Source organism: Suricata suricatta, chromosome 7 (genome assembly GCF_006229205.1).
Source record: "Suricata suricatta isolate VVHF042 chromosome 7, meerkat_22Aug2017_6uvM2_HiC, whole genome shotgun sequence".
Classification (NCBI taxonomy): Eukaryota; Metazoa; Chordata; class Mammalia; order Carnivora; family Herpestidae; genus Suricata; species Suricata suricatta.
The window spans coordinates 124,947,750-124,974,962 of NC_043706.1; the positions used below are offsets into that span (position 1 = coordinate 124,947,750).

The 27,213-nt window shown below is 38.5% G+C and overlaps 1 protein-coding gene and 2 non-coding genes across 3 annotated transcripts in view; 2 read left to right on the forward strand and 1 right to left on the reverse strand.

Moving 5' to 3' along the window:
• The window catches only part of UTRN (utrophin), a 507,319-nt gene that overhangs the window by 370,005 nt on the left and 110,101 nt on the right, over positions 1–27,213 (forward strand). Inside the window, exons 54-55 of the mRNA XM_029943246.1 lie at positions 6,390–6,546; positions 26,206–26,335. Coding sequence (XP_029799106.1) covers positions 6,390–6,546; positions 26,206–26,335 — 287 coding nt within the window. The remainder of the gene's footprint in view (positions 1–6,389; positions 6,547–26,205; positions 26,336–27,213) is intronic.
• On the reverse strand, positions 1,897–2,027 carry LOC115297332. The gene has a single exon (XR_003911418.1). It is a non-coding gene; the product is annotated as a small nucleolar RNA SNORA38 (small nucleolar RNA).
• Positions 13,988–14,096, forward strand: LOC115297271. The gene has a single exon (XR_003911372.1). It is a non-coding gene; the product is annotated as a U6 spliceosomal RNA (small nuclear RNA).

A 27,213-nucleotide genomic window follows, 5' to 3' on the forward strand; every position in this document is an offset into this window, starting at 1 on the left:
TCCTGTTTATATAATCCATCTATATTCCAACAAGATTGTTTAAAAATGCACATGCTTTAATAATCTCCAGTTGTGGAACACTTAGCTTTTTACTGTGTTCTTCCAAACCTGTTTTCCTTTCCCCTAATCTTTAGTTGCTCAAACCCTTCTTCCTTTCAGACTCCAACACTCCTTTCTCCTCCACTTGGATTCCATCATAAGCCATTTCAGTAATGTCAGGTGAATTTCATCTTCCCCTTTTATTTCTTGTTTCCCCCTTTTAAGTCTCTGACACTCTGATGACCACACTCTCTCTATCCCCCATTCTTGATTCTGGGTTTCCTAGTGTTGTACGAAAAAGTAAAAAATGATGACGTTTCTTCTACTATAATTTGACTCTGTCTTCTTACAATTGGTATTGTGATTCTGAATGGTTTTCTGTCATATTTACCACCAACCCTGTTTTGTAGAGATTTTGATTCGTTGTTAGCTCCCTAAACCTCTCCCTCTACCTGTGGCCTTTCTTCATTCTTTCCTAAGAATGGGGCCATCTGATAGATGTCCTTTCTGTGCATTCAGTATCTCAAATTGTGCTTTAATTATGCTAAAGTCGATACTGTCATGGCAGGGAGCATTTGCTCTAATTTATCATCATTTTTAGAAAGAGAATGGCTGCCCAAGATGATAACAACAGCTAATATTTATTGAATATTCATGTGTTAGACTTATGCTAAGTGCTTTACAGGCATTACCTCCTTTGACTATGGTGTGGTTGCTGGAACTACGTAATAATATGTGTCCCAATATCTTCTGTTAATATCTTAAATATTATTTTGAGTCTTTTTGGGTAACTTTGAGTACACTTTTCTTTTGAGAGTGAGAGAGAGAAGATCCATGTGCGTGCATGTTGGGGAGGGGTAGAGAGAGAAGGAGAGAGAATGCACCTCAACGTGGAGCCCCAGGTGGGGCTCAATCTCACGACCCTGAAATCATGACCTGAGCTGAAATCAAGGGTTGGCTACTTAGCCAACTGAACCACCCAGACACGTCTTGATTATACTTTTAAATACTGAAGTCCAATATGCAAAATATTCCTTGCAATCTACAAACAATACATACAGGTATATATTTCACTTAGATTGATAGAAGAGACAATAGCTAATGATTTGAAATTTCAGCTAGAAGATAGACTCTTAGGAAATTTGACAGTATTTTTCACTCCTGGGAAAAATGTGAATTGGAAATAAATTCAGTAATATGAATGACATGGCTTAAGTTTTTATGTTAAATTTATTTAATTTAGGATTATGTTAATTAAATATCCACTTATCAGCTTAATGATGTTAAATATAGATTCTTATTAACATATGGTTTCAAAGGCCAGTGAAATTGTCAAATCTAATGAAAACAGAGTTCAAAGATAAAGTTCTATCTTCCCTTTCTTTTATGAGCCTCTTAAAAATTCAGGGCACCCTTTTAAGAGCCCTTAGAGAAGATTAACCTTTAACATCATGATTACATCTAATGTTATCACATTTTACAATGTCACTGACACCACTTTTAGCCTTGGCCAATTGATTTTACTAACTATATTGTAAAACTACTAAAATTTCTTTTTCTTAAGTTGAACAGAGGAAGATTCTGTTCCTCTCTTCTTTCTTTTCTCCCCTCTGTTTCAGCACTTTCTGATAGAACTTTCTGCAAAAGTAGAAATGTTCTGTATCTGTACTATTCAGTGTGGTAGCCACTAGCCACATGTGGCTTATTGAGTGCTTTAAGTGTGGCTAGTGCAACCGATAATGTGAATTTTAAATTGTATTTATTTTAATTAACTTTAATATAAATGGAAATAGCTACATGTTGTTACCATATTGGAAGCACAGCTTTGGTGTTTGTTTATTTGTTTGTTTGTTTTTCCTCTGTTGGATAGTTGGTCTTGAGCCTGCAGGGAACAAGCTGGCCCCAGACTTCTCCAAATCCACGTTTCTTTTCCTCCAATTCTTATGTGTCCAAAGACAGAGAACTACAGACACGCCTTTGTAGGGGGGTTTGGTATTCTATTCAGCACAGGCTGAATTCTTTTTTCTCCCTAGTTGTCTTAATTCCCTTTCTGGGAGCAAGCATAACTCCTTTTTAATGTAACTGGTTATTTTTGCACTAATGAGGGTATTTTAATTCATTATATCTCAATTTTAAATCTGTGGGTTTCACCATAAATGAGAAATGAATTTCATTTGTTGTAAACACGCCAAATTGAACATTTAATTCTGTGCCTTCCTTGCACAATAGGGGACTCTACGTATTTGCTCATCTTAATTTGGGGCATTGTAAACTTTGGTGGACCTTCTTTGCAAATGTATCTTCACTTGTCTATAAATATGTCTGACCAGTTTCTGCCCTCTTAAATGCTGCCCGTAATGAAAGCAATGGAGTGGAAAGAGTTTAGACTTAGTTTGGATCCCAAATTCTCTCTTTGGTTTCCTGTGCAAGTTTCTTCCCTGAGCTGTGGTTCCTTCAGGGAGCTGTTAGGTTTCCTGTATCATAGTATATTTGGTTTACTTGCCTTTCTTCCAACTTGACCCCAGGAGTTTTTATTTCCGAAATAAAGTGCCTGATACCAGAGGGAGTACTCCATGCAGGTTTGTAGGGAATCCATGGAAAGCTGTATTTTATTTTTATAAATGCCCCTGCTTACTCATTCCCACTGTTTGCTCTCTTTTTCATTTCTGTACATTGGGAGAAGGAATAAAAACTTCTTTAAAGAAATATTGGAAAGTAAAGGCTTTTGTGATTTAAAATAGTTATTAATTCAGTTTCTTCCATAATTCCTTTTCTACTATAAATAATGAGGTGCCATTTTAATGAATCCTTACCTTCTAAGAAGTTTTTCACATTATATATATTTTAAAACATTGAAAGAGTTGTAAAATAAATGGTTTAACCTAAAAGGAACTAACCTGTATAACACATATTCTATACACAGGTTGCTAATCCATTCAATGAAAGTATTTCTTGTTTTGGACATGTAAAGTACCCAAAGAATGAACTGAAGCAGGTGAAAATTAGGATAATTAGGATAATAAGTCAGTTATCCAGAATATGAGTGCCCACAGATATGTGCTAGGTAAAGAAATAGTTTGGGGCACCTGGGTGGTTCAGTCGGTTAAGCATCTGGCTCTTGATCTCAGGTTAGGTCGTGATTTCAGTGGCATGAGATCAAGCCCTGTTTTGGGCTCCATGTTGGACATGGAGCCTACTTAAAAAGAAGAAACAAATGTTTTAAGATTATGAATATATGATTGATGACTGGTCATCTATAGTTATGGGAAAAGGGAAGTTTAAAAATTTTTGGAGTTAAAATGAGAAAGGACCAAAACAAATTTAAAGTTTCTACTTGCAAAGCATTCAAACCAGTGCCCCAGAAAAGGCTTTCATCTTGAAAGATGAAAGAATTAAATTGGAACTAGAACACTGAAGGCTACTACGGAAGCATGCATTTATTTGGGCATATGGTAGTAATCCACTGAACACATAGTTATAATCTGTTGGAGAATAACCAGAACAGATTTTCCAGGCAAGAATTCTGCCAAATCAGCTTGCTTTTTATGATGGAAGAAGGAAGATGCAGGGAAATACGTACACCAATGTATTCTCATTTATTTCAAAGTAACTTCAGTATTTCTCTTTAAAAACCATTGCCTTCGTCTTTAGAAGAGTCCTTCAGGTGCTGGATGCAATAGATTTCAATGATCAATTTCATTGTTTTGTGCAGTCAAAAGAGTTAATGCCATTGGGAAAAAAAACATTTGCATGCTCTTCAATACAATGTGTATGTGTAACTGGATTTCAAAGGAATGTAATGTCGATTTAGTTATTGATTAAAGAGTTAAACTACACACATTGAAGGAGCAGGATCAAATTATCTAAAATAAGAGGTCATGGTATGTGCTAAGAATTTTTCACACAGCGACACTGAAGCATGTCTTGATTGACTAAACGCTTCTGATTTCTAGCTGTCATTTTTTTTTGCATTTAAAAATACTAGAAAGAAATTGCAGCACCTCAGTCAAATATATTTATGGCAAAGTGATCTGTAAGTGGCAGAGTTTTCAGTTAATATAATTGAAATTATTTAGTTCTTCTCTGTGACAAGTAAAATTACTGTTTATCAGGGATAGGTAATTACATAGTTGGCCTAAAATTAATCAATATGAACACAGGAAAGCTGGTGCTCAAACAGAATCAGGATCTCATTAAAGCAAAATTTTGTAAAGTGAGGTCAATCATTCCACCTGTAGAATGAATAAAAAAGATTATAAATGCAAGAGAATAGCATGAACCTTTTAATGATACAGTTCTCAAAGAATTATGAAATACTTCAAACTTTGTTATTTACAAATCATTTTTTATTATTTCATACCTACCTCTTTTGAATAAGATACAGAATTTTAGGGTTTGAATAGTTTGTTTTATATTAGCCAGCTGACAACGGAACTATAAATAGATTGCAGGACAGTTGGCCTTTTGTATGTGACTGAATGCTTGTTCATCGTATTTTAGAGATCTATAGAACTCCTTTTTTTTTTTTTTCTTTTAGCCAAGAATATTGGCTGATAGACCATGGTCATTATTTTATGAACAAGAGATGAACTAGAGACCAGATAGTTCTTCTGAAAACATTATGAACTTTTAAACAGAGACTTAGGATGTTGTTGAATATCCATTACTGGAATACCACCTAATGTGATCAGTGGGGAAATACTTGTTTGAATTAATTAAGAAGAGCTGTCGGTTTTGGGATAGCAGCTCAAGTAAATCAGATCTGTAAAAAGATTACTGATAGAGCTGAGAGACAGTAGAGGCCATACTTGGCTGGTTGGTCTCGTATCACTCAGGGAAGGAGCAGTTTTGTGTAAGTGGGGATCATCATGCTAATGTCAATGTGACAGCTAAATGAGAGGATATGAAACCTGATCAGCAGAAGTTTCTGGCACCTGAAGTTGCCCCAAATGAGTGACCTTCATTGCATAACAGGGCTGAGGTCTGTCTCCATCAGCCCTGCACCTCTCAGTCTGAAAGGTCAAGGTAATTCCATTTCACACAATTGAACACTTAAGTCAACATTCACCGTCTGCCCACTGTGGCGGGGGTGCAGGGTTGAGTCCCTGGAGTTTCTGACTGATCCCCCTTTTCAAATCCAGCTTGAGGCTGAGTAAGTGGACTTTTTTCAAGGCCCCAAATGTGTACTTTTATTTGCATTTTAATTCTCAAGGGCTTTTATTTTTATTGAATCTTATTTTTTTAACTTTTTTTTTTTTCTTAGTGTTTATTTTTGAAAGAGAGACAAGGTCCAAGCTGTGGAGGAGCAGAGAGAGAGAGAGACAGAGAGAGAGAGACAGACAGACAGACAGACAGACAGACAGAATCCAAAGTAGGCTTCATGCTCTGAGCTGTCAGCACAGACCCTGATGCAGGGCTTGAACCCATGAACCGTGAGATCATGACCTGAGCAGAAGTCGGACGCTTAACCAACTGAGCTACCCAGGCGCCCCTACGTTTATTGAATGCTAATCACACAAAAATGTATTTCTGAAACATGATTCCCTAATTATAAAGTTCATCATTTAAGACTTTGAAGGTACTTTTCTGTTCTAAACCCCAAAATTGTTATTGAAACAAAGACCTTACCTTTAAACCAGAGCACAGAGTACTGCAGTCAACAATTTCTGCCCGACTGTTTTCTGTTCACGGTAGACATTTGTCATTGGACACCAGTCAGCTGTGAGCCACATAGTGTTCTGTGCAAGTCATGGCTGGTAAATGCGGGTGATGTTCTGCTTTGTCATTTATTCGGTTTGAAGGGACATTAAGGCATTCGTAATTTCCTTTCCTAAAAAATTAATTAGCTCTTTTAGAAAGAAAAATAACATGGGCCTGTTGTACATACTCAATTAGTACCTAAATATATAGAAATTAAGTGCTTACTGTGTTCTCAGATGTAAGCCTATCTAGTATGTATCTTTCTAAGCATTTTATATGCATATGGTTGCTCTCTTTTCCTCTCTATCATGTTCTTCATGTAGATGGATGAAAGAAGAAGAAAATTGTATTTCAGTATGCATATATACTGTATATATTTGCTGAAACTTCTATGATTTTATATCATGGAGATTTTTCTTGAAAGCCTCATATCTACGCCTTTGTGGTTTGCAGTTATCCATTTTCAATTTTGATCGATATCACCAACATATCTGCATATTCTAGCTTCTTCAAAACAACTGTTTCTTATAGGCCTCTTTCTTGGACGTGAACATTAGTCAGTCATACAAGATTATTAGTCTAACGGAAGATGTATAGTTTTTTGAATGCAATTCAAGCTTCTAACTGTGGTCAGTACTGTCTCTCAACAGGGCCCATTTGGAGGCCAGTGCTGAGAAGTGGAACAGGTTGCTGACGTCTTTAGAAGAGCTGATCAAATGGCTGAATATGAAAGATGAAGAGCTTCAAAAGCAAATGCCGATTGGAGGGGATGTTCCAGCCTTGCAGCTCCAGTCCGACCACTGTAAAGTAAGTGGACCGCAGATGGTGGGATCTTTTTTGATTCTTTTTCAATTTGGCAAAGTAAACACTCAAAATTCTAGATAAACATCTGAGTTGAAACCATCACCACAGAATTTCACTCCCATGCCCCATTTCTAACTGTCAGTATTTAGGCATTTAATTTATGTTGCATGCATCTTCTGAGAGGCGGATATGCTGAAGTGTTATCAACTGACACGTTAATTCTTAGATCTTTGTATTATTTAAATTCTTTGCCCTATTCACTTCCCTTTTGTTTATTTAATACTGCTTCATGCCCATTTTCTCATATATTACACATTGGTTTGCTCTGTTGTATGTATATATATATATATATATATATATATAGATATAGATATATTTTACTCTTTACATGCAATGCAAGTTCTCATTTTAAATCTGTACATTTTAATGCGATGTTAGAATTCTGTTCCCATTGGAAAAATGATGACTAACACATGCGTCTTCCAAAGGAAAAAAGGAAGATGCCATCTATGCAGTGAGTTTGCTTCAAAATGATACAACCTTGAAATTTATTTTACTTTGAACCCTTGTGACTTGGTTATTCAAATTACCATTTAGGTAAATTTTCTTTTTCTACTTGAAAATAATAGAGACATAGTTCTAAGACAAGAAAAAGAAAACACTGTTGGAATATAACATGTAAAATAACAACAACAACAGTGATAGAAGATTTTAAGTCCGTGATTTAGGAAAATCACATTCTCTTTTTTTCAGTTTTCCCTTCTATTAATTATTCATGTACTTTTTTTGTGGATTCAAGTGATGAAGTAGAATAATATAAAGCTGTTCTAATGGAAGTGCTCTGTTAAGGAATAAAACCTGCTTGTGACCATGTTCTGCTCGTTTTGATTAAAACCTAATTCTTGAGGCATGAAATGATTTTTCTCTTCTGGCCTTAGCTAGTGAAGTGCCCATCAGTGTTTCCAGTAAGTGCTGGCTATGTTCCTTCTAAAGCCTTCTCCCTGTTTTAGGTTGTGTTTCACTTAGAGTCTTAGAGTAGAGTTGCTGTGCATGAACCCGTTAGGGCTGGGCATTTGGATAATAAAGGTGATACTGATAATGATGCTGATAATAGTACTGATTCATTCATTTGGCAAGTATTACTCAGGGCCTGATGTGCACCAGGCACTATTCTAGGCATTGGAGAAGCAATGAAGAAAACCAAGACTTGCCTGATTCTGAGTAGTAAGAGAGAAATTCTAGACTAGCGATAAATATATAATATGTCCCATAGTAATAAGTGCCATGAAAAGAGTGAAACAATGTCAAGGAGAGGAAGAAGGATGGAGGAGTATTTCTATATTCTGGTCCTTTATATGTGCATCAGTGATTTAATGACATTTTTTCATAACCAGTCTTTGATAATGGCATTGCTAATCACTTCACCAGCCATCCACCCACCCACAGGATTCACTGAATGCTTTATGTGTTGAAAACAATGTTAAATATACAAAGGGCAACCACTGCACTTCAGTGACACATTTTAATCATTTTTATTCTGGAAAGCTCTGTGCTTGTGGCTGTATCTAGATGGAGTATTACATATCTAAATGTTGAAGGGATGGCTCTGACACTTTAAGCTAGAATAGTACTTTAAGGTCATGCTTCAGATTACTTCAATTGCTTAAACACCTAGCAATTACAAATAAAATTACCAAAAAAAAAGAAAAAACCCACAAGGAAGCCAAACATGGCAAAGTTGGGCTCCAGAACATGGCGGGCATTCAATAGACCAGAAACAAAGCAGAAAAAAAAGCAGTCAGTAGGGTTGATGGTGCTGCGGAAAGGTGCCAATATTGGATGCTGTGCGAGCAGAAAGCCCCACAGCAGTCCCTGCGTAAAATCTCTCTCTGACACCTTGAAATGAATGACTCACAGACTGGCTTGCTTTTCTTCTGTCAAACAAATGTCCCCCGAACTGGTATTATAACACAGCAATATATTTTGGACCCTTCATTAAATACTTATATTTTCTTGGATGTTTTAACCAGTGACTTAGAATATTGATCGGTTTCAGAGATAAGAATGATAAATAGTTCGTTCAGTGCTTTCACAACATAGATACAGAGGCAAACTCCTTAAATAATAATAATAAAAATAAGACTATGTCAGGGGCTCTGATGGTAAAGCATTTGGTACAGGTGCAGTAAATAGTGACTGATAGCTCTTCTCATAACTGCTAGGAGTTTGTCTTGATAGTTTTGATTATTTTTGTTTTGTTTAAAACTGTCTAGAGTGTATGAGCTATTTTAATTAAATCAAAGCGTATTTGGGCACCTGGGTGGCTCAATTGGTTAAGCATCTGACTCTTGATTTCAGCTCAGATCACAACCTTGCAGTTTGTAAGATCGAGCCCTGCCTCAGGCTCTGCGGTGACAGTGTGGGGGCTGCTTGGGATTCCCTCTCTGTCTCTCTCTCTCTCTCTTGCTCTCTCTCTCCCCCTCTCTGCCCTTCCTCTGCTTGCTTTCCCTCTCTCTATCTCAAAATAAAACAAATAAGCATTAAAAAAAAAACCCCGTATTATACGTATTACTTACCATCTAATACTGCCCAGCAGAAATAGCCCCCATTACTTATTCTCCAGGATTAACTTATAAAATTAAACAGAGTCACCTTCCGGTCTTTGTAAGTGTCTGTTTGTAACCCCCAGAGCTGTATTAATTTTTCTCATATGGGTACATATTTAATATCCTCAAATGTCAAAATAAATTACTACTTTAAAACATGTTGTATTTTAATGACTTTTAGAATAAATGGATATAGTTGAATTTTCCCACCTAATGACCTAAATTTTTCATATCATTTTTAAAATTTTACAAACATTGAGGTCGCTTGTATGCAGCTTCACTTTCAAGGACGTGAGATTATCATTCAGTCCACAATTACATAGAAAGCACCTACAGTGCATATAGCATTCATTTGTATGTTCTGAATTTATTTTAGTCACATACTCTAACATTGGATAAAATTGCCAAATGCAGTTTTTGCTGTTCACTTTGCACTTCATTTTCTGAACAATGTAAGTTATGTAGAGACTGTGGTCAAGCTGTAACACCCTTCTTCTGATAGAATACATGTTTGATTTTAGAAAAGGAAATCACCAAAAATAATTGAAAGTATATGATTCCAGTATAATTTTAGTGAGTTTGTCTGTTCCCTCAGGGCCCCTCTGTCCTTTACTGAAATCAGTTTAATTCCTGTATCCAAACCTCACTGTCTAAGAGTCAGGACATTTGGGCCTTTTTTTTAATGTTTATTTTTGAGAGAGAGAGACACATGCAGTGTGTGAGCAGAGGAGGGGCAGACAGAGCGAGACACAGAATCTGAGGCAGATTCCAGGCTCTGAGCTGTGAGCACAGAGCCTGACCTGGAGCTTAAACTCACAAACCATGAGATCATGACCTGAACCCAAGTTGAATGCTTAACTGATAGAGCCAAGCAGGCACCCCTAGGACATTTGCAAACTTACTTAGTAAAGTAACAAATTCAAACATTGTCTTTCAATCAAAAACATGCCACCATTAAATGTATGCTGTGTGGGGGGGATTATTCTCTCCATATGGTAATCTGAGACTCCACTTGCAAATCTGCAATTTCAAGGTCTTGCTGTGTGATAAAGTTACCTAATATGGGAGATTCACCTTTTTCTAAAACTGATTAATTTTCAAGTTTCCTCTAGCCATTGGCACCTATGTTGACTTCCTTCTTATTAAAAGCATAGCCTGCTAAGGACGGTTAGTAAAGCTATTACTTGTATTCATTCCTGGAAGCAACCACCCTCAGAGTGAAGCGACCCCTACCTGCCACACTCCATTTAGTTGTCTGCAGTTGATTTATCTCCTAAGCCTGATCAGTACCATTGGAACTTGACCCTAAAGGGCCACAGAATATCCAAGTTTAGAGGGAGAGGCAAGGCACCTTAAGAGCTATCACTGTCGGGCGATAAAATTGAGTGGACAACAACTGTGGCGGGAAATAGAGGTATATAAAACCAAGCAATTATATACAGTCCACCCCCTTAATTGAGCAGCCCATTTCTAATGAACTGCCTCTGGATATATTTACCCTGGTTTCATTTATCTAACACTTTATTCATTCAAAAACTTGTGTGTTGCAGTTTATATTTGCCATGTACTTTGCTAGCTACTGGGGGTCTATTACTTCATAAGACTAATTTTGCTGGGGCGCCTGGGTGGCTCAGTTGGTTAAGCGTCCAGCTTCAGCTCAGGTCATGATCTCATGGTTCATGGGTTCAAGCCCCACGTCGGGCTCTGTGCTAACAGCTAGGTCAGAGCCTGGAGCCTGTTTCAGGTTCTGTGTCTCGTCTCTCTCTGACCCTCCCCTAATGGCACTCTCGCTGTCTCTCAAAAAAAAAAAAAAACTATATACAAAAAGGACTAAATTTTGCTGTCACCGATCTCATCATCTAGCAACAGAGACTTGAAAACCAGGCACAGTAATGTGAGCATGAACACATGGCCAGGGAGACACAGATGAATCATGATTTTCTGTACTTGGGAAGATTGGGGAAAGCTTCACAGAGCAAGTAGCTTTTGAGCCAAAAAGAGATCTTTGGAGTAAGAATTCACTTAAGATTGTTACCAAAACTCCTGGAGGGAAGATCCTCCAAATGAGTCATGACATGATTTGGAGTGTGCAGTGGAGCAAGAGGTGTTGCTTACCTCCCTTCTCAATTCTACTTAGAATGAGGCTGAAAGAGAAAAAAAGTACAAGTTTAGCATTTGATGTGGAACCTGGTAAAGTAGATATCAAGTGTATTAGCCGAATAAAGGAGCACATTCACATGTGCATGCATTTTGAGAAGTGTAGGAAAGATACTCTGCTACTCCTGTGAGAAACCAAAGGATTCCTATCTTAGTTTTAGCATTTTATACTTAGTATTCCGACTCAGGCATCGTTTTTCATGTCAATGGGGTGGAACCAAAATGAATTTATATATTAAATGTTCATTTAGGGACGTTAACCAAAACTTTTAAAGCACTGTGAAGGAGACTTTTTTTTTATTTTGTCTGCATACTAATGAAAAGTAAGCCTGTTTTCTTTCCCTTTTCTCATGTAGTTTTATTAGTGCTATCAAACTTAATGACTCTTCTGCCCTTTTTTGCTGTCATACTGAAATGACTTCAGATCCATATATGCTGATTTAGCTTTGAAAGCAAGTTGGGGAAAAAAAAGTAAATTACATTCTAACAGATTCTTCTTATGTTTATATCATTTATTTTTTCTGCTTGTTTTCTCCAATAAATAGTAAGTGGGGGGTTTTTTTGGTTTTTTAAACCAGAAGCTAAAGGAGGCTGCTGGACCAGCAACCCTTCTGTCTGTTACAGCTGAGATGCCCTGCGTCTCGGGCCGGCTTCGTAGGCGTGTGTCCATGCAGTGACAGTCACACAAGCTTCACTCTTAACAGGCCCCTGCCCTTGGTTTAGTGCTTTGGGGCTGCCATCTTGAAATTCTTAATAATATTTGAACAAGGAGCTCTATGAATCATAAAGTCAGACCTGCTGGCATCAAGAAAAACATTAATGTTTATGTTTTGACATACATAAAACAGTACGTTTACAGTAACGAAAGCTTCTTTAAACTCACTTCATGCATTCCTTCTTGTTAGTAAGCCATCCTGAACCCCCACTCTCGCTCACACGCCCCTCATTATAACTTACCCTATCTCTGTGTGTGAGTGTCAGCAGCAATGTGACCAGAGGTCTATTTTCAGTCCTTCCTTTTCCTGTCAACTCCTTAATGGTTCCTGTGTTCATTTTCTTTGCTTGACTTCTAGAACACTATGCTGTGCAGATTCTCTTCTTACCTCACTGGTGGCTCCTTCTCGATCTCCTCGCTGACTCCTTTTTGTTTTCTCAGCCTCCTGAAAGTGGAATGCACAGGGGCCAGGTCATGCCAACCCCTCTATTGCCATTCCTTCCTGAACTCAGCAGACCTCCTCTTTTATATGCCATCTATATGCCAGTCACTGCCGGAGTCCAGCTCCAGCAGGTCCAGGGTTCCCTGAAGGATGGACAGTGTCGGTGAGAGAGAGTGAGAGAGCCTCGAGTTTCTTTCTGATCACCAGGCAGGCATCTCTGCGCTGACTGAAGAGTCACCTTTATTTATGGAAAAAATGTATGGGGTCAGTACAGAAGTGGCATTTGCCTTAGACAATGATTTATGATGACAAATTCTTTGTCATATAAAAGTTTCCCAGAACATAGATTGGTAGAAGACTCATGCATAATCTTTATCAATAGGCGACTAGATGCTTATCACATGGGGAAGGAAAGTATCTTTAGCGTTTAAATACAAAACAGTGTTTTTAGCATAGCAAAGGCAAAAGTTAGTTCTTTGTGATCCGAGGGTCAATAGCCTGTTTTCTTGAGGAGAAGTAAGAAAGGTTTCTTAGGAAATGTAATATTTGCTCCTATAATCACAAATGAAAAAATTCCTATATTAAATTCCTTCACAAGGTGCAATCTGCATATTTTAGAACAAGGGAACAAGTCACTCCTGATACCAGTCAACAAGGTGCCTTGGGGGTTGGTGCTCAAGCAAAAATTATTGAGTGGGGGTGGATATCGGTCACCATCTGACAGCAAGAGGCCTTGCAAACCTGCCTTACTCACAAGGAATTTTCTCAACTTAGTGAGTTCAGAAATGGCTTTCAACAAATCACCACAAAATTTATATCTACTTATATGTCACATATACTTGGATATCTAATAGACATCTCAGACTTAGAATGTCCAAACTGAATTCCTGAACTTGCTGCTCAAAATAATTCTCCCAGATCTTCCCTTATTTCAGTGAAAAGAAATCTATTCTGGTTGCTTAAATAAAAAAATCACTTTCAATCTTGTCTTTCTCTCATATTCTGTTAGAAAATCCTATTGGTTCCATGTTCAAAATATAACCTCAGAATCTGATTACCTCTTACCTGCTATTAGGAGCTACAATTATTAGTCTCTGTTATTCTCAGTACAGTGGCCAGAGTATTCCTTATTCCAATGAATCAGAACTCCCCAGGGCTTCCCATTTGATTCAGAATAAAAGTCACAGTCCTCAGAATGGATGTGACCTGCTTCCTACTCACACTTGCTCACTTCATTCTTACAATTTTTTCTCTTAAACACTGGTTTCAGCCTTAACAGCCCCCCCCTTTTTTTTTAAAGATTATTTTGAGAGAGAGAGAGTGAGTGCAAGCTGGGAAGAGGCAGAGAAAGAGAGGGAGAAAGAGAATCCCAAGCAAATTCTGTGATGTCATCGTTGAGCCTGGCACCCAACTCAGACCCAACAAACTTGAAATCATGACCTCAGCCAAAATCAAGTTGGACACTTAACTGACTGAGCCACCCAGGTGCTCTAATAATGCTGTTTTTTAAGAGTAGTAATTTGTGCTTGCTTCAGCAGTGTGTATACTAAAATTGGAATGATACAGAGAAGATTGAAGGGCATGGCCTCTGTGCATGGATGATATATTAATTCATGAAACATTCTATACTTTTTCAAAAAATTAAAAATAGAACTGCTAGATGATCCAGCAATTCCACTTCTGGGTATTTATCTGAAGAAAATGTAAACATCAGTTTGAGGACATATATGCACCCATATGTTTATTTATTTATACCCAAGATGTGGAAGTAACTTCAGTGTCCATCAATAGATGAACAGATGAAGAAGATACACCCACAATGGAATATATATATAAAGTATAACTTACCCATTAAAAAAAAATTAAATCTTGCTATTTGCAACAACATGGGTAGACATGGAGGGTATTATGCTAAGTGAAATAAGTCAGACAGAGAAAGACAAATACTGTATGATGTCACTTACATGTGGAGTCCTAAGAGCAAAACAAATGAATTAGCAAAACAGAAACAGACTCATAGATATAGTAAACAAACTGTTGGTTACCAGAATGGGGAGGGGTTGGTAGGTGGGTGAAGTAGGTGAAGGAGATTAAGAGGTACGAACTTAGAGTTATAAAATTAGTAAGTCGTGAGTATGTAATATACAACATAAGGAATATAGTCAATAGTATTGTGATGGTTCTGTATGATGACAAAGGGGAACTAGACTTAGCATGGGGATCATTTTGTAATGTATGAAAATATCAAGTGACTATGCTGTACACCTGATACTAATAGGATATTGGATATCAATTACACTTCAGTAAAAAAATAAAAATAAATAAAAGTGATAATTTGTTCAATGATAAATGAACTAGATCCCATTTAGTATTCCTTTCTTAAATTTTAAGTTCTGAAAATATCATTACATATTTTATAAAATAAAGAACAAAAATTGACCTTAATTTTATTACAGTAAGGCAACCACCTTCATTTTGCATGAATATTTCCTCTTTGCATTTCACGCAGTTCTAATAGGGCACATCATTTTAATCCTGACTTTCTTACTTAGCTATATGTCATGTCTATTTCTTCATGTTGCTATACAGTCATTATCACAGTAATTTTTCAAGGTTACGTAATGGTCCTTAGAGTAACCATACCCTAGTGAGCCTAAATATTTTCCAGGTGTTAGATATTTAAATTGCTTTCAAATCTTTTTAATTCTAAATAACTTTATAATGAAAACCTCTGTGTTTGTAGCTTTTTCTGGATCATTTTCCTAGGATATATTCTCAAAGGTGAAATTCTTGTTTCACACAATATGAACATAGTGATGACTCATGATATATTGCCAACCTACTTTCCCAAGTGATTGAACCAATTTTCCGCCACTAGCAACATATGAGAGTGAAGTTTCACGGCACCCTTGCCTGTGATTTCTCATTTTTTCCCCTTTCCTGTGGACCTTGTATTGTTAGCATTAAAATGCTATTCCATGCCAGTGTTGCTAGCCATTTTTGTCATCATAGAGCTTTGCTTTGCTGTTTTAGTGTGGAACAAATGAGCTCACAAAAAGTCATTGCATTTATGTTTGCTTTCTAAAAATCTAAAGGGACATAAGAAGCTTGCCACTCAGTTTTATACTTTCCAGACATTTTTGCTTAATCGTGGAGAATCATGTAATTCCATTTTTTCTCAGAATGAAATAATTGTTCCCTTAAATTCAGTTTTTTTCTGCTAATGGAAGGTTGGGTGCCCATCTCCATCATCCAAAGCTATAGATAAGATAGCCAGAACTTTCCTTCACAAGTTGCAGTGAACCAAAGCTGAGGGAAGAATTCTGTCTTATAGAAGAGCAAAAAAAGTTGGTAAGACTTTAGGCTAGCATCATTTTTAAAGTAACTAGTTATTCCACAATGCTAAATAGTTTTGAGATATGTTCACATTCACTGTCTCACCTGCGAAGTTAGTAAAATGAGAGGTTTTGTTATTAACGTGCAGAGAAGCTTCAGGACAAACCCAAGGGCTCATGGTAGGTAAGAGTGTGCTTCCATGGTGCATGCTGGATTGTCACACAGGCTTTTGGCTACTAATCTCTGCTTTTACTATACCACAGAACAGTTTTCTACATATCTCCTTCTTCTTTCATACATAAATTCATTGAGTTCCTGCTCTTTCCTCTGGGGCATAGACGTGAGCCTTCGTGGAGGGCTCAGTCTGGTACAGGAGTCGGGTCTACAAAGAAGCCAGGACAGGCATGTGGGATGAATGATCCAGCAAAACAGACAGCCAGCGCTGGAGAGGCTCAGAAGAGAGAGGGCTGGCTCTGCTGGGGAGCCGGATGACATTCACACTAATAACAAGGATCGTATTGGTGCTGTGACACTGAAGAGTCTGGAAAAACAACTCTTGGGAATCTCTTTGATGTTGACCAATGAGGGCCAGTGAGAGCACTAAGAAAGCACACGGTATATCGAGAACTAACTTTTTCTATGAAGGGCTAGAGGAGGTGACTCCTTCCCTCCTTAGCTGCCCAGAGCCTCCTACCCAAAGCCATGCTGCTTTCTTTGCAGACCAGTTCATATGAACTCCCAGTCCCTGGGAGTTCTGACTTGATTCTTTCGAGTCTATTTACTCCTTTCTTCATTCATCCATCCAACATATATACCAAGTGTTGAGATCTAAACAACAAGAAGGAGATTTTGTGCTTTTGAAGATTGAAAGCGCAAACTTTGTGGATATGCCAAGGCATATCCTAGGAACAGAAATGAAGACTGAGCCTGGAAATTAGGGTACTTTTAGTAGTTGAGGTTGGAGAGCAGGAAAGGTCTAGATCTTGGTAGGAAGTTTAGAATTTACTTGAAGCCATTGGAGGGCTTTTAGCAGGAGAACCAAAAAAAAAATCTGCTTTATCTCTAATTTGGTATCATGATCTAGAAAATTTTAGGAAAAGTGCATCTCAGTGAACTCTGGCACTTTCTATAGAGACAATTTGGATAATGGCTTTAGATTAAGGAAAAGCGGGGGCACCTGGGTAGCTCAGTTGGTTGTGCAGTCAACTCTTGATTTTGCTTCAAGTCACCATCTTAACGGTTTGTGAGTTTGGGACCCACATCAGCCTCTGTGCTGACAATGTGGAGCTTGGTTAGGATTCTCTCTCTCTCTCTCTCTCTCTCACATAAATAAAAATAAATAAATAAATAAATAAATAAATAAAAAAGGAGAGGTGACCGTTGTTCCTTAAAGATCAGGGGATGATACAAGATTTGGTCCTCACGCACTGTGTGTCTCTTTTCCCATTGTCACAGTGCAGTGTAACACTTGGCAAGTTTAGGACAGAAGGGGATGTCAGGAATTCCTCCCCTTCTGCCAGATTTTCTCAGCCCTAATTTTCATATCAAGGGATTTGCAAGATCCTGCCCGTGTCAATGCTGCCTGGAGTAACTGATATTACTGCTATTTGCTTGGCATCAGCTCAGCCACTCCCGTGAGCCAGTGCCATGTTCATGACGAAAATCAACGGCAGCTGATTGACCTGAGAGACTTTGAGACGTTAAGCCACCATAGTCACTTGTTTATGCAGACAGTCCCTGACATAACAATGGTGGACTTACGGTTTTTCAACTTTTTTTTTAATGTTTTATTTATTTTTGATAGAGAGAGACAGAGCATGAGAGGGGGAGGGGCAGAGAGCGAGAAGGAGACACAGAACTGGAAGCAGGCTCCAGGCTCTGAGCTAGCTGTCAGCACAGAGCCTGACGCGGGGCTCGAACCCACGAACGTGAGATCTGACCTGAGCCGAAGTCGGAGGCTTAACCGACTGAGCCACCCAGGCGCCCCATGGTTTTTCAACTTTATGATGGTGCAAAAGCCGTAGGAATTCAGGAGAAACTGTGTTTCGAATTTTGAATTTGGATCTTTTCCTGGGCTGGTGTTACGCAGGAAGTCCCCTCCCATGAGCCTCAGCAGTCGCAGCCACAGCCCCCAGGCCACCATGTTGTCACAAGGGCCAACTTGACAACCATTGTTTCCATGCAACCATTCTGCTTTTTACTTTCAGTACAGTATTTAATACATTACATGAGATAGCCAACTTTATTCTAAAATAGGCTTTGTATTAGATGATTTTGCCCAGCTGTGGGCTAATGCAGGTTTCTGAGCACATTTAAGATAGGCTAGGCTAACCTATGATGTTTAGTAGATTAGGTATATTCAATGCACTTTTTAATGCTTATTTACTTTTGAGAGAGAGAGAGAGAGCAAAAAGAGGGAGACCCAAAATCTGAAGCAGCCTCCAAGGCTCTGAGCTGTCAGCACAGAGCCCAATGCAGGGCTCAAACTCATGAACCATGAGATCATGACCTGAACTGAAGTTGGCTTGACTGAGTCACCCAAGTGCCCCTCAGTGCATTTTTGACTTAGGATATTATGAACTTATGATGGGCTTATCCAGGCATAACTCCATCATAAATGAAGGGAGATCTATACCTTCTTATCTCATTTCCTTTCCTTCCCAATTATAGCAAGTGGGGAGAAGTGTTCCTAGACATTACAGGAGGATCATTGAGAATCTCTCTTAGGCATTTAAGGTTGAATGAGGGGCAATTTACTCTGCTGCCTGAAACTCCTAGGAATACTGGTAAGTGGCCAAACAGCACGCTGAGTTTGAAAGGAGCCCAGAAATGACAGGAAAGGTGGGCTCTGCTAAACGGGGTGTTGGGCTGGGAGAAATTCTGTTGAGAATAAAAACACTCGATTTTAGTAGTTAAATTCTGATATATGAATCAGGTCATCATTACTCAGACATTCCAGGGCTGCATTTAGTTTTAATGAACATACAGAAGCTGCTTCAAAGGGAAAACCATGAAAGATTAGATTACTTCACCTGTTCATTCTGTTTCCTTGAATTGCTTTTCCCTTAATTACCTTGAATCTAATTCCAGTCTCTTTTTCAACACACAGTTCACATATTTTTGGAAAGGTTGCTTGTACCTCCTTTGCCTCCCTCCACCTTCTGTCTTTTTCCTCAGTGCCCTGTTTGTACCTCTCTCAAAGATCTGTGGCATGTCACCCATGGTGACCAGCATTCTCCTCTTCTCTGTCACCTATAAGTTCCTTAAGGCCTGGGATCATGGCTTATGAATTGCTGACTGCTCTTGTGTTTAGCATATTTCCTTCAGATCATCTGAATTTAGTATCTTTTAAATTGTCTGTGTTGGTGGAAATCTTTTTTGGAAAACTCTGTCATACATTCTTATGACACCTTAGGATGAGAGAGAAGATTGGACATTTTGCTTTTTATTTATTACTCTTGACCATATGTCCTCATATGAAAAACTTCAGAGCATATAACTTTTAAAATACAGTTTTCAGGGGCACCTGGGTGGCTCAGGTGGTCAAGCATCCAACTTTGGCTCAGGTCATGATCTCATGGCCCATGGGTTTGAGCCCTACATCAGGCTCTGTGCTGACAACTTGGAGCCAGGTGCCTGCTTCGGATTCTGTGTCTTCCTCTCTGTCTGCCCCTCCCTGCCCATGGTCTGTCTCTCTCTTTCTTCCCCAAATAAATAAACATTTTAAAAAAGAAAAGAAACAAAAATACAGTTTCAATTGTAGTTTTTGTATCTTCTTCTTAAAACTGATCTGGTCTAGTGCTACAGGCCAGAGCTGGATTTCACATGTGCTTGCCCCGGAGGGGGATTGAGGTCTTTGGACTCTTAGAATGGAAAATGCATAGGCTTATGGCAAGGTTGTCACAGAGAGCATTCTTAGCGTAATGGCCAGGCCTTGAGTCAGCAAGGTAGCTAGATGTGGCCTGTATAAGAAGAATGTGGTTACTGATGCCTTTCCTATCAACCACAAAGACTTACTTCCCTCTAACTTTCATGATAGAAAACATTTTTCCAGAAGCAGTCACCCCCGTCCTTTGTTCACCAGCTCTGACAATGCCAGCCTGCCAAGCTGGGCAAGCACCTCTCTCAGGGCTTTTGTGTTTGCAGTTCGCCCTGCCTGCCTTGCTCTTTTGCCAGCTATTGTTATGGCTGGCTTCCTCACCCCCTTCAGCTTTCTTCGGTGTCGCTGTCTTTGAGATGCCTCCCATGACTACTTACATGAAATATTACCCATCCTCATTCCTACCCCAACCCTCCCTTTCCCCTTTATTGTGTGGTAGATTGTTACAATAATGAATCATGATTCTCTATATGTTGGCCCCTCTGCTAAGGGTCTTTGCTGATCTCCTCACCAGGAAATGCACTGTATTTCTCCATTCTCTTGAATTTATGCGGGTCCTCAAGACTTGCTCCCAATAATAGAATGTGGCAGAAGTGCCCATTCTAGAACTGCATTGTCCAATGTGGTAACCCTTGTCTATATGCGACCGTTTATATTTAAGTTAAATAAATTATGAGACAAAATTTAGAATCCAGTACTTCAATTGTATTGGGCATAGTTCAAGTATCAAGTAGTCACAAGCAACCAGTGGTTACCATATTAGAAAGTGTGATTTTATAACATTGTTATCATTGCAGAATGTTCTATAGGGCAGAGCTGCTCTAAGAGATCTTGCAGCTGTCACTCTGCTCTTTGGGAACACTAATTACCAGGCTTTGAAGAAGCCCAGTCCAAATTACTGTGCATTTAGACAACCATACTGAGGGAAACTGAGGTATGCCAGCCACTAGTTCACAATAATTTCCAGACCTGTGAATGAGCCCATCTTGGACTCGCAACCCCTGTTCAACCACAGATGACTATAGCCACAGGAATTATCTTTGGTGGCATCAGGTGAAGAGCTGGTCAAGTTGCAAATCCAAAGAATTGTGAAAACTAAGTCCTCGTTGTTTTTAGCCAATGCATTTCAGATGGATTTGATACACAGTAGTAATAACAGACTCAACCTTCAATGTAATGACTGCAGTCGTTTTGAAAACTATGCTCTATACAGTAGTTACCTACTGGATCGGGATGTGGATTAAAAAAGGGAAGATGGAGTGAGCCTGTACCACCCCTTTCAGAGAAATCTGATACTTGTTTCTCCAGGGAGAAAAAAAGAAGATATTTACTATTAATTAAATAGTAATCAATAATAAAGTAAAATATTTAGTATTTACTAGCTGATAATCAGATGATAGGAAGGGCTGGCTCCGTCTGTAGAGCCTAAGACTCTTGATACTGAGATTATAAGTTCTAGCTTCATATTGGATGTAGAGATTACTTAATAAAATCTTTAAAAAGTACTTCTGATAATTAGGCAATAGGAGAAAACTAACTTTGCCTCAAAAAACTATTTACTAATAATTTGCAAAGTATATAGGTCAAATGGATTCTAATAGTTACTCCAATTTAGAATAATTGCATGAGGGAGACTTCATGATTTTTTGCTCTTCTATGTTGTGGAATTTTACCTGGTATTTAATCTGAAAGCATTTCTTCTTTTATTCCTTATTCCCTAAGCAGTTACTGAGTACTTCCTATATATGTCCAGGCAAGCACTGAAGAGAATTTTGAATGATTAAGATGTGAGCCTTAACCTAGAAGAACTGACAATGTAATGGAGAGGACAGATGCACGGTCACAGTATATCAGGATGAGCTGTCAGAGAAATAGAAAGTGCTCTGGGAACTCTGAGAGTGGGAGCATACAGAGTGAGCTATTTGCAGATGGGTAGGGAGAGAGCTGAGAAATAGACACATACGTAGGGAACGTTTTTGGGAGAAAGAACAGAATTATTATTTTAATAATAATTTTATTGAGATATTATTCACATCGTATGAAATTGAAGTGAATAGTTCAATAGCTGTTAGTATATTCACAGGATGGTATGACCATCATCACTCTCTAAATTTAGAACATTATCCCCAAGAGATACCCCATGCCCTTGACCAGTCACTCTGCCACTCTTCCCCCAACTGTCTAGCCCCAAGAAACCCCTGTTCTACTTTCTGTCTTTATACACTTACCTATTGGGGCATTTCATAGTAATGGACTTCTGTGTCTGGCTTCTTTCACTTAGCATAACATTTTCAAAGCTCCTCCATGTTGTAGCATGTATCAGTATGTCATTCATTTTTATTGCTGAATGAGATTATCATTTTTTGCATATACAACATTATGTTTATCTGGTCATCAGTTAATGTTTGGGCTGTGTCCACAGTTTGGCTGTTATGAATGATATTGCTATGAACATCCATGTACAGATTTTTATGTAGACTTAAACTTTCAGTTCTTTGGGGTATATACATAGAAGTGGACTTGCTGCGTCATCTGGTAACCCTTTGGTTAACGTTTGAAGGAACTGCCAAATTGTTTTTCAAAGTGGCTGCACCACTTTATTATTCTACCAGCAGTATGTCAGAGTTCCAGCTTCACATCTTTGCCAATACTCGTTATTGCCTGAGAACAGAATTGTTTTGAATGAAAATATAAAGTCATTAAAATAGAAAAATTCCGATTAGATTATGTTATACTCACTGAAGGCAGCCCATATAGAAGTCACGTGATATTACAACCTGAAACTGAATGCCACTTTGTAGCTCTGTATACAAAACAACTCTGTCGGAGGCTAATTATCTTACTATTAATGTTCACCAGGTGGTTAGGAAATGCTGGGTTTTTTTTTTTTTATGTCTAAGTGAGAGGTAAAGGGTGGTGAAATGATCATATGTATAATACTGTTGACAGTTAAACCCATTTCTGACATGCAATTAAATATAATGGAAATAGGACAAATTGACTAACAAAATTAAATTTGCAAAATATTGTATGATATTATTAAATAAATGCGTGCTCTTCTCCAGGATGTATTGTTGGTGAGTTGGCATTAGGGCTTGAGCCCAACATTTTTTTCCTTCCTTGGAATGATTCCCACCTGCCCGCACTTGCCTCTTCTACCCCCCCACCTTGGCATATCAAAGGAGTCCACCAGACATTCCCTTGCCAACACCCTATGCAGAGTGTTTCAAAAAGTGCTGAAGTCTAATGTGGTTAGGAAGGAAAACAGATTCTCCAGTCCTCTGGAGGGGGGCTTTCTCAGACTCAGATTTGTTTTTCATGAATCTAGGAGACTTGACAATGATTTTGTAAAAACCAGAAATGTAAATCTGACAGTTATACCCTCCCCCGCCTCCCACCACCACCTTGTCCACCTTTTCAGAGCTTCCCGTGCCTGTTACTGGTGGTCTCAGATGCTGAGTTCGGGCATCATACAGCGGTTTTTGTGACCTGATATCTGCTCGGCTCTTCAGCACGTAATGTTTGCAGTCCCCTAAATGCACACTCTGTCATACTCCTTTATTCTTCTTCGAGAGTTTTGTTTCCCCTTTTGAAAGTACTCTTCTCTCTCTGAAAGACTCAATTTAGATACCACCTCCACCAGGCAGCAGTTCCACGCCCCCTAGCTCTACTAGGTCCCAAAGCACTGATGTGGGTGCCTTGTTTACTACAATGAAAAACAAAAACCAAACAAACCAAAAACCAGAAAATGTCCTTGGCCTTGTGGAGCTTATACTTTCTCTGAGAGAAACAGACAATAGACAATAATCCTAATAACTAAATACCTACCTTGCATAGTAGAAGGTGTTGGAAAATGTAGCGGATGGGAAAAATGGAATTCTACGTTAAATAGCATGGGTGGGTGGGTCTCACTGAAAAGGCCTCTTGGGATAAGGAATATGCCATGTGGATACCTGGGGAAAGAGCCTTCCAGGCAGAGAAGATAGCCAGCCAGTGAAATTGCCCATCATGAGAGCATCTGTGTTAGAGTGATAAAATCCCAGCCATCAGGGAAGTGGACAGGTTAGCTTCCCCAAATATTCTTCCTGTAGACAAACATATATTTCCATTCAGAGGTTTGAAATTCTAAATATAGTTTTAACACAGATCTCTCCTATGCCATTTCCCCTCCCCAGACTCCTACTCAATGCACATGTTGTGGACTAATAATAATACAGAACCTCCAGCGTTGCACTACTGCACACCTAAGTCATATGGATCATATTATTTTCTTTCTCCACCATGAGATCCCATAATCATTTTATGTTTCCTGAGGACCAGGTCTGCTTCTGTTCTCCGTTCTCTGAGTCACATTCCTTTATGTTCTGTCTTCTCTCAGGTGTTAATTCCCTTCCACATCATCACCCAGTTGGTGTTTCCTGGTTTTGCTTTTGTGCCAAGTCTGTAAATACTGCCCATGCCTGAATCCTCATCCGATTTGATCAACCAGAAAGAGGAGATGTTCTGGTTCCTTCACCTTCCCATTAGCAGCTTGTCCTAAATAGGGTTGTGTCTGGGACTTCACTTTCCAAAAGAAGAAACCCAGCAGAGCCCTTGCCAGTTATTTGAAGAATCTTTACCTCTCCCACATTTACTGGTTAGATTGGGGCTTGGGGGATAATATTCTTGATCACTAAAATTTTTATAAATCTGATACATTCCCCATTGTTTTTCACTGCTGTCTTTTCAGCAACATGCTCTTTCACATTATTATTTCATATTGTATATTTCCGGGTGCTTCGGGAAGTAAATACTAGGAGTATTTTCACTTACCTGGAGCTTCTTGCTGTAACACAGTAATCTAAGCTTAAAGAATAGGCTCAAAACCCGGAAATGTGTACAGATATTTCTGCATTAGAATGTGTCTTCCCATTTCTCTTCTGTCTCTTTCATTTCCATATATCAGAAGCTTTAAATGTCAGAATATTGTCTTGTTTGCCTTGAATGTCACATCTTGAGACTTCTTCACAAGCTGCTCTGTCACATAGTCATCTAATGCCCCTAGATGCTAGCTGATGTGGGGGTTTATTGACTTGGGCTTGCCTCACAGTCTGTCTTCGGTTCTATGGATGCCATGTAAGTGTAGCTCTGGATTTTAGAGCAAGTTTTACTTCATCCCCTTTCCTGCCATTATTACTATATCGAACTTGCGGGTGGGTGCTTTTTTGTTATTGTTTATTTTTGTCCTTTTCACTTAAATTTTTGGTCAAGTTAACAATTGCAAATAGCTTAAAAGTCAAGTAGTATTTACAGTGCTTATCACAAAATCCAGCATTCTGTCACTCGTCTCCCCTCACCTTCCTCGGCAGTGATGTTCTCTTTCAAAGGCATCACTGGTGTCTCTTTGGTGCTCAGCTCTGGTTTTTCACAGCAGATGATTGATTATTCTGGGTTTCTAGATGTTTTTTCTTCTATCTACTGTGGAAGATGAGGACTTAGCCTGCAAATACCCTGTCATCCCAACACATGTCAAATGCCATTTAAAAAAATATTTGTGGTTGGAAGCAAAACTTTTATTGATTCTAAAATAGTATTACTCCAATGCAGTATTTTAGAACACAAAGACAGAGTTTTTGTAATGCAATGTCAGGGGACTGCGCTAAAAGCAAAATATTATTAGAGCTACTAGGTGTTTCTGTGTATAATTTTAAGAGGATAACAATAACATTAGCAACGATTTTGATTTAGTTATATAGCGGTCAAATAGTACAAGAGAAAATCTCCGGTTCCTCTTACCTTGCAGTCATCAGTGAGTGAGCTTTGTTTTTAAACGAGTCAATTAGAGTCTTAATCACCAAACATTTTCTGGGAGCAGAGGTGAAAGTTTAACCCTACTTAAAAGAACAAAAGTACTAAAGGCAGACTTCTGAGGATCATACATTTGCATGAAAAACCTCACAAGGGAAAAATTGTAATTGCCTCAGCATGAGAGATGGGACGAATTTGAAGATAATTGGAGACTGTCTTTTATGTGTTCTCTTTGGTTTAGTTTTGATTTCGTGTACTGTAATTTGTTTCTATCTCTTAGTTTTTTTCTTTAATATATTCTAAAGAATGTAAAGCGCTTCTGAGGATCTCATTACTACTTGTGAAATTGCCTTCTTCAGTACCATTGGATGTAATTTTTTTTTTGTCAGTCTTATAAGAAAAAGGTATCTTTGAACAGGCTGTTCTACTTTAGCAGTCTGACAGTAGCGATAGCCCTAAAAGTACATTCACATACAAGTAAGTTCAAATATATTATAACAATTTCTCTTAGGTGAATGTTGTGAAGATTTTCGTTTTGCATGTTTAAGTCCTATCATTTTTTTGCTTTTATGTGTATTTCACCATTAATATGTGTAAAATTTATATTTTCACTTCTAACTTGCTTAAATGGTTATTAGTCATTCCCTTGACAAGTATGGTCAGGAATCTCATTGAAGATGTCCAATTAGTTGGTGAACTCAGTAGGTTACAAATTCAACTTTTGCTTCTCTTTGCAAAGGCCCTGAGACGTGAGTTAAAGGAGAAAGAGTATTCTGTCCTGAATGCAATCGACCAAGCTCGAGTTTTCCTGGCTGATCAGCCAATTGAGGCCCCTGAAGAACCAAGGAGAAACCTACAATCAAAGACAGGTGAGATTGGGTTCCTTCGTACATTCGTAAAACTCATGAGAGGGGAACCAAAACCTGAAATCAAGTAGGAGATTTCCTTACAGCATTTCAGGATTTAATATTAAGATTTTTCCTTTGAGTGTTAGTTCAGTCAAATATGTCATTATTAACAAGTATCTAGATTTTTAAATTAAAAATGAAATGGCTGTATAGATTCATATCCTTATTTTAAAAGGAAATTAACTCCAGAAGAATGGACTTAGGAAAAGGCATCCTGTAACTAACAATAACTTCTCTGAGAAAGAAAAAATTACATTTCTTATATTTAAGCAAATTACATGATAAATAACTGCAAGTGGAAGAGTGGTATTTAAAATACAATGTATATACATATTGAAATATTCATAAAGTAAGATTTTTTAAACTTGTAGTTTTCCAGATTACTTTATTTATTTTTATTTTTATTTATTTATTTATTTTGAGAGACAGAGAGAGCACAAGCAGGGGAGAGTCAGAGAGAGAGGGAGATACAGAATCTGAAGCAGGCTCCAGGCTCTGAGCTAGCTGTCAGCACAGAGCCTGACACGGGGCTCGAACCCACGAACCATGAGATTATAACCTGAGCCAAAGCCAGACGCTCAACTGACTGAGCCACCCAGGCGCCCCTAATTTTTTTTTTTGAGAGAGAGAGAGAGAGAGGGAGGGAGAGCGAGCATGTACTGGGAGGGGCACAGAGAGAAGGAGACACAGAATCCACGAAGGAGACTGACAACTCCGAGCCTGATGCTGGGCTTGAACCCATGAACCGTGAAATCATGACCTGAGCTGAAGTCAGACAGTTAACCTCCTGAGCCCCCAAGGCACCCCCCAAGATTACTTTTTAAAATAAGACACTAATG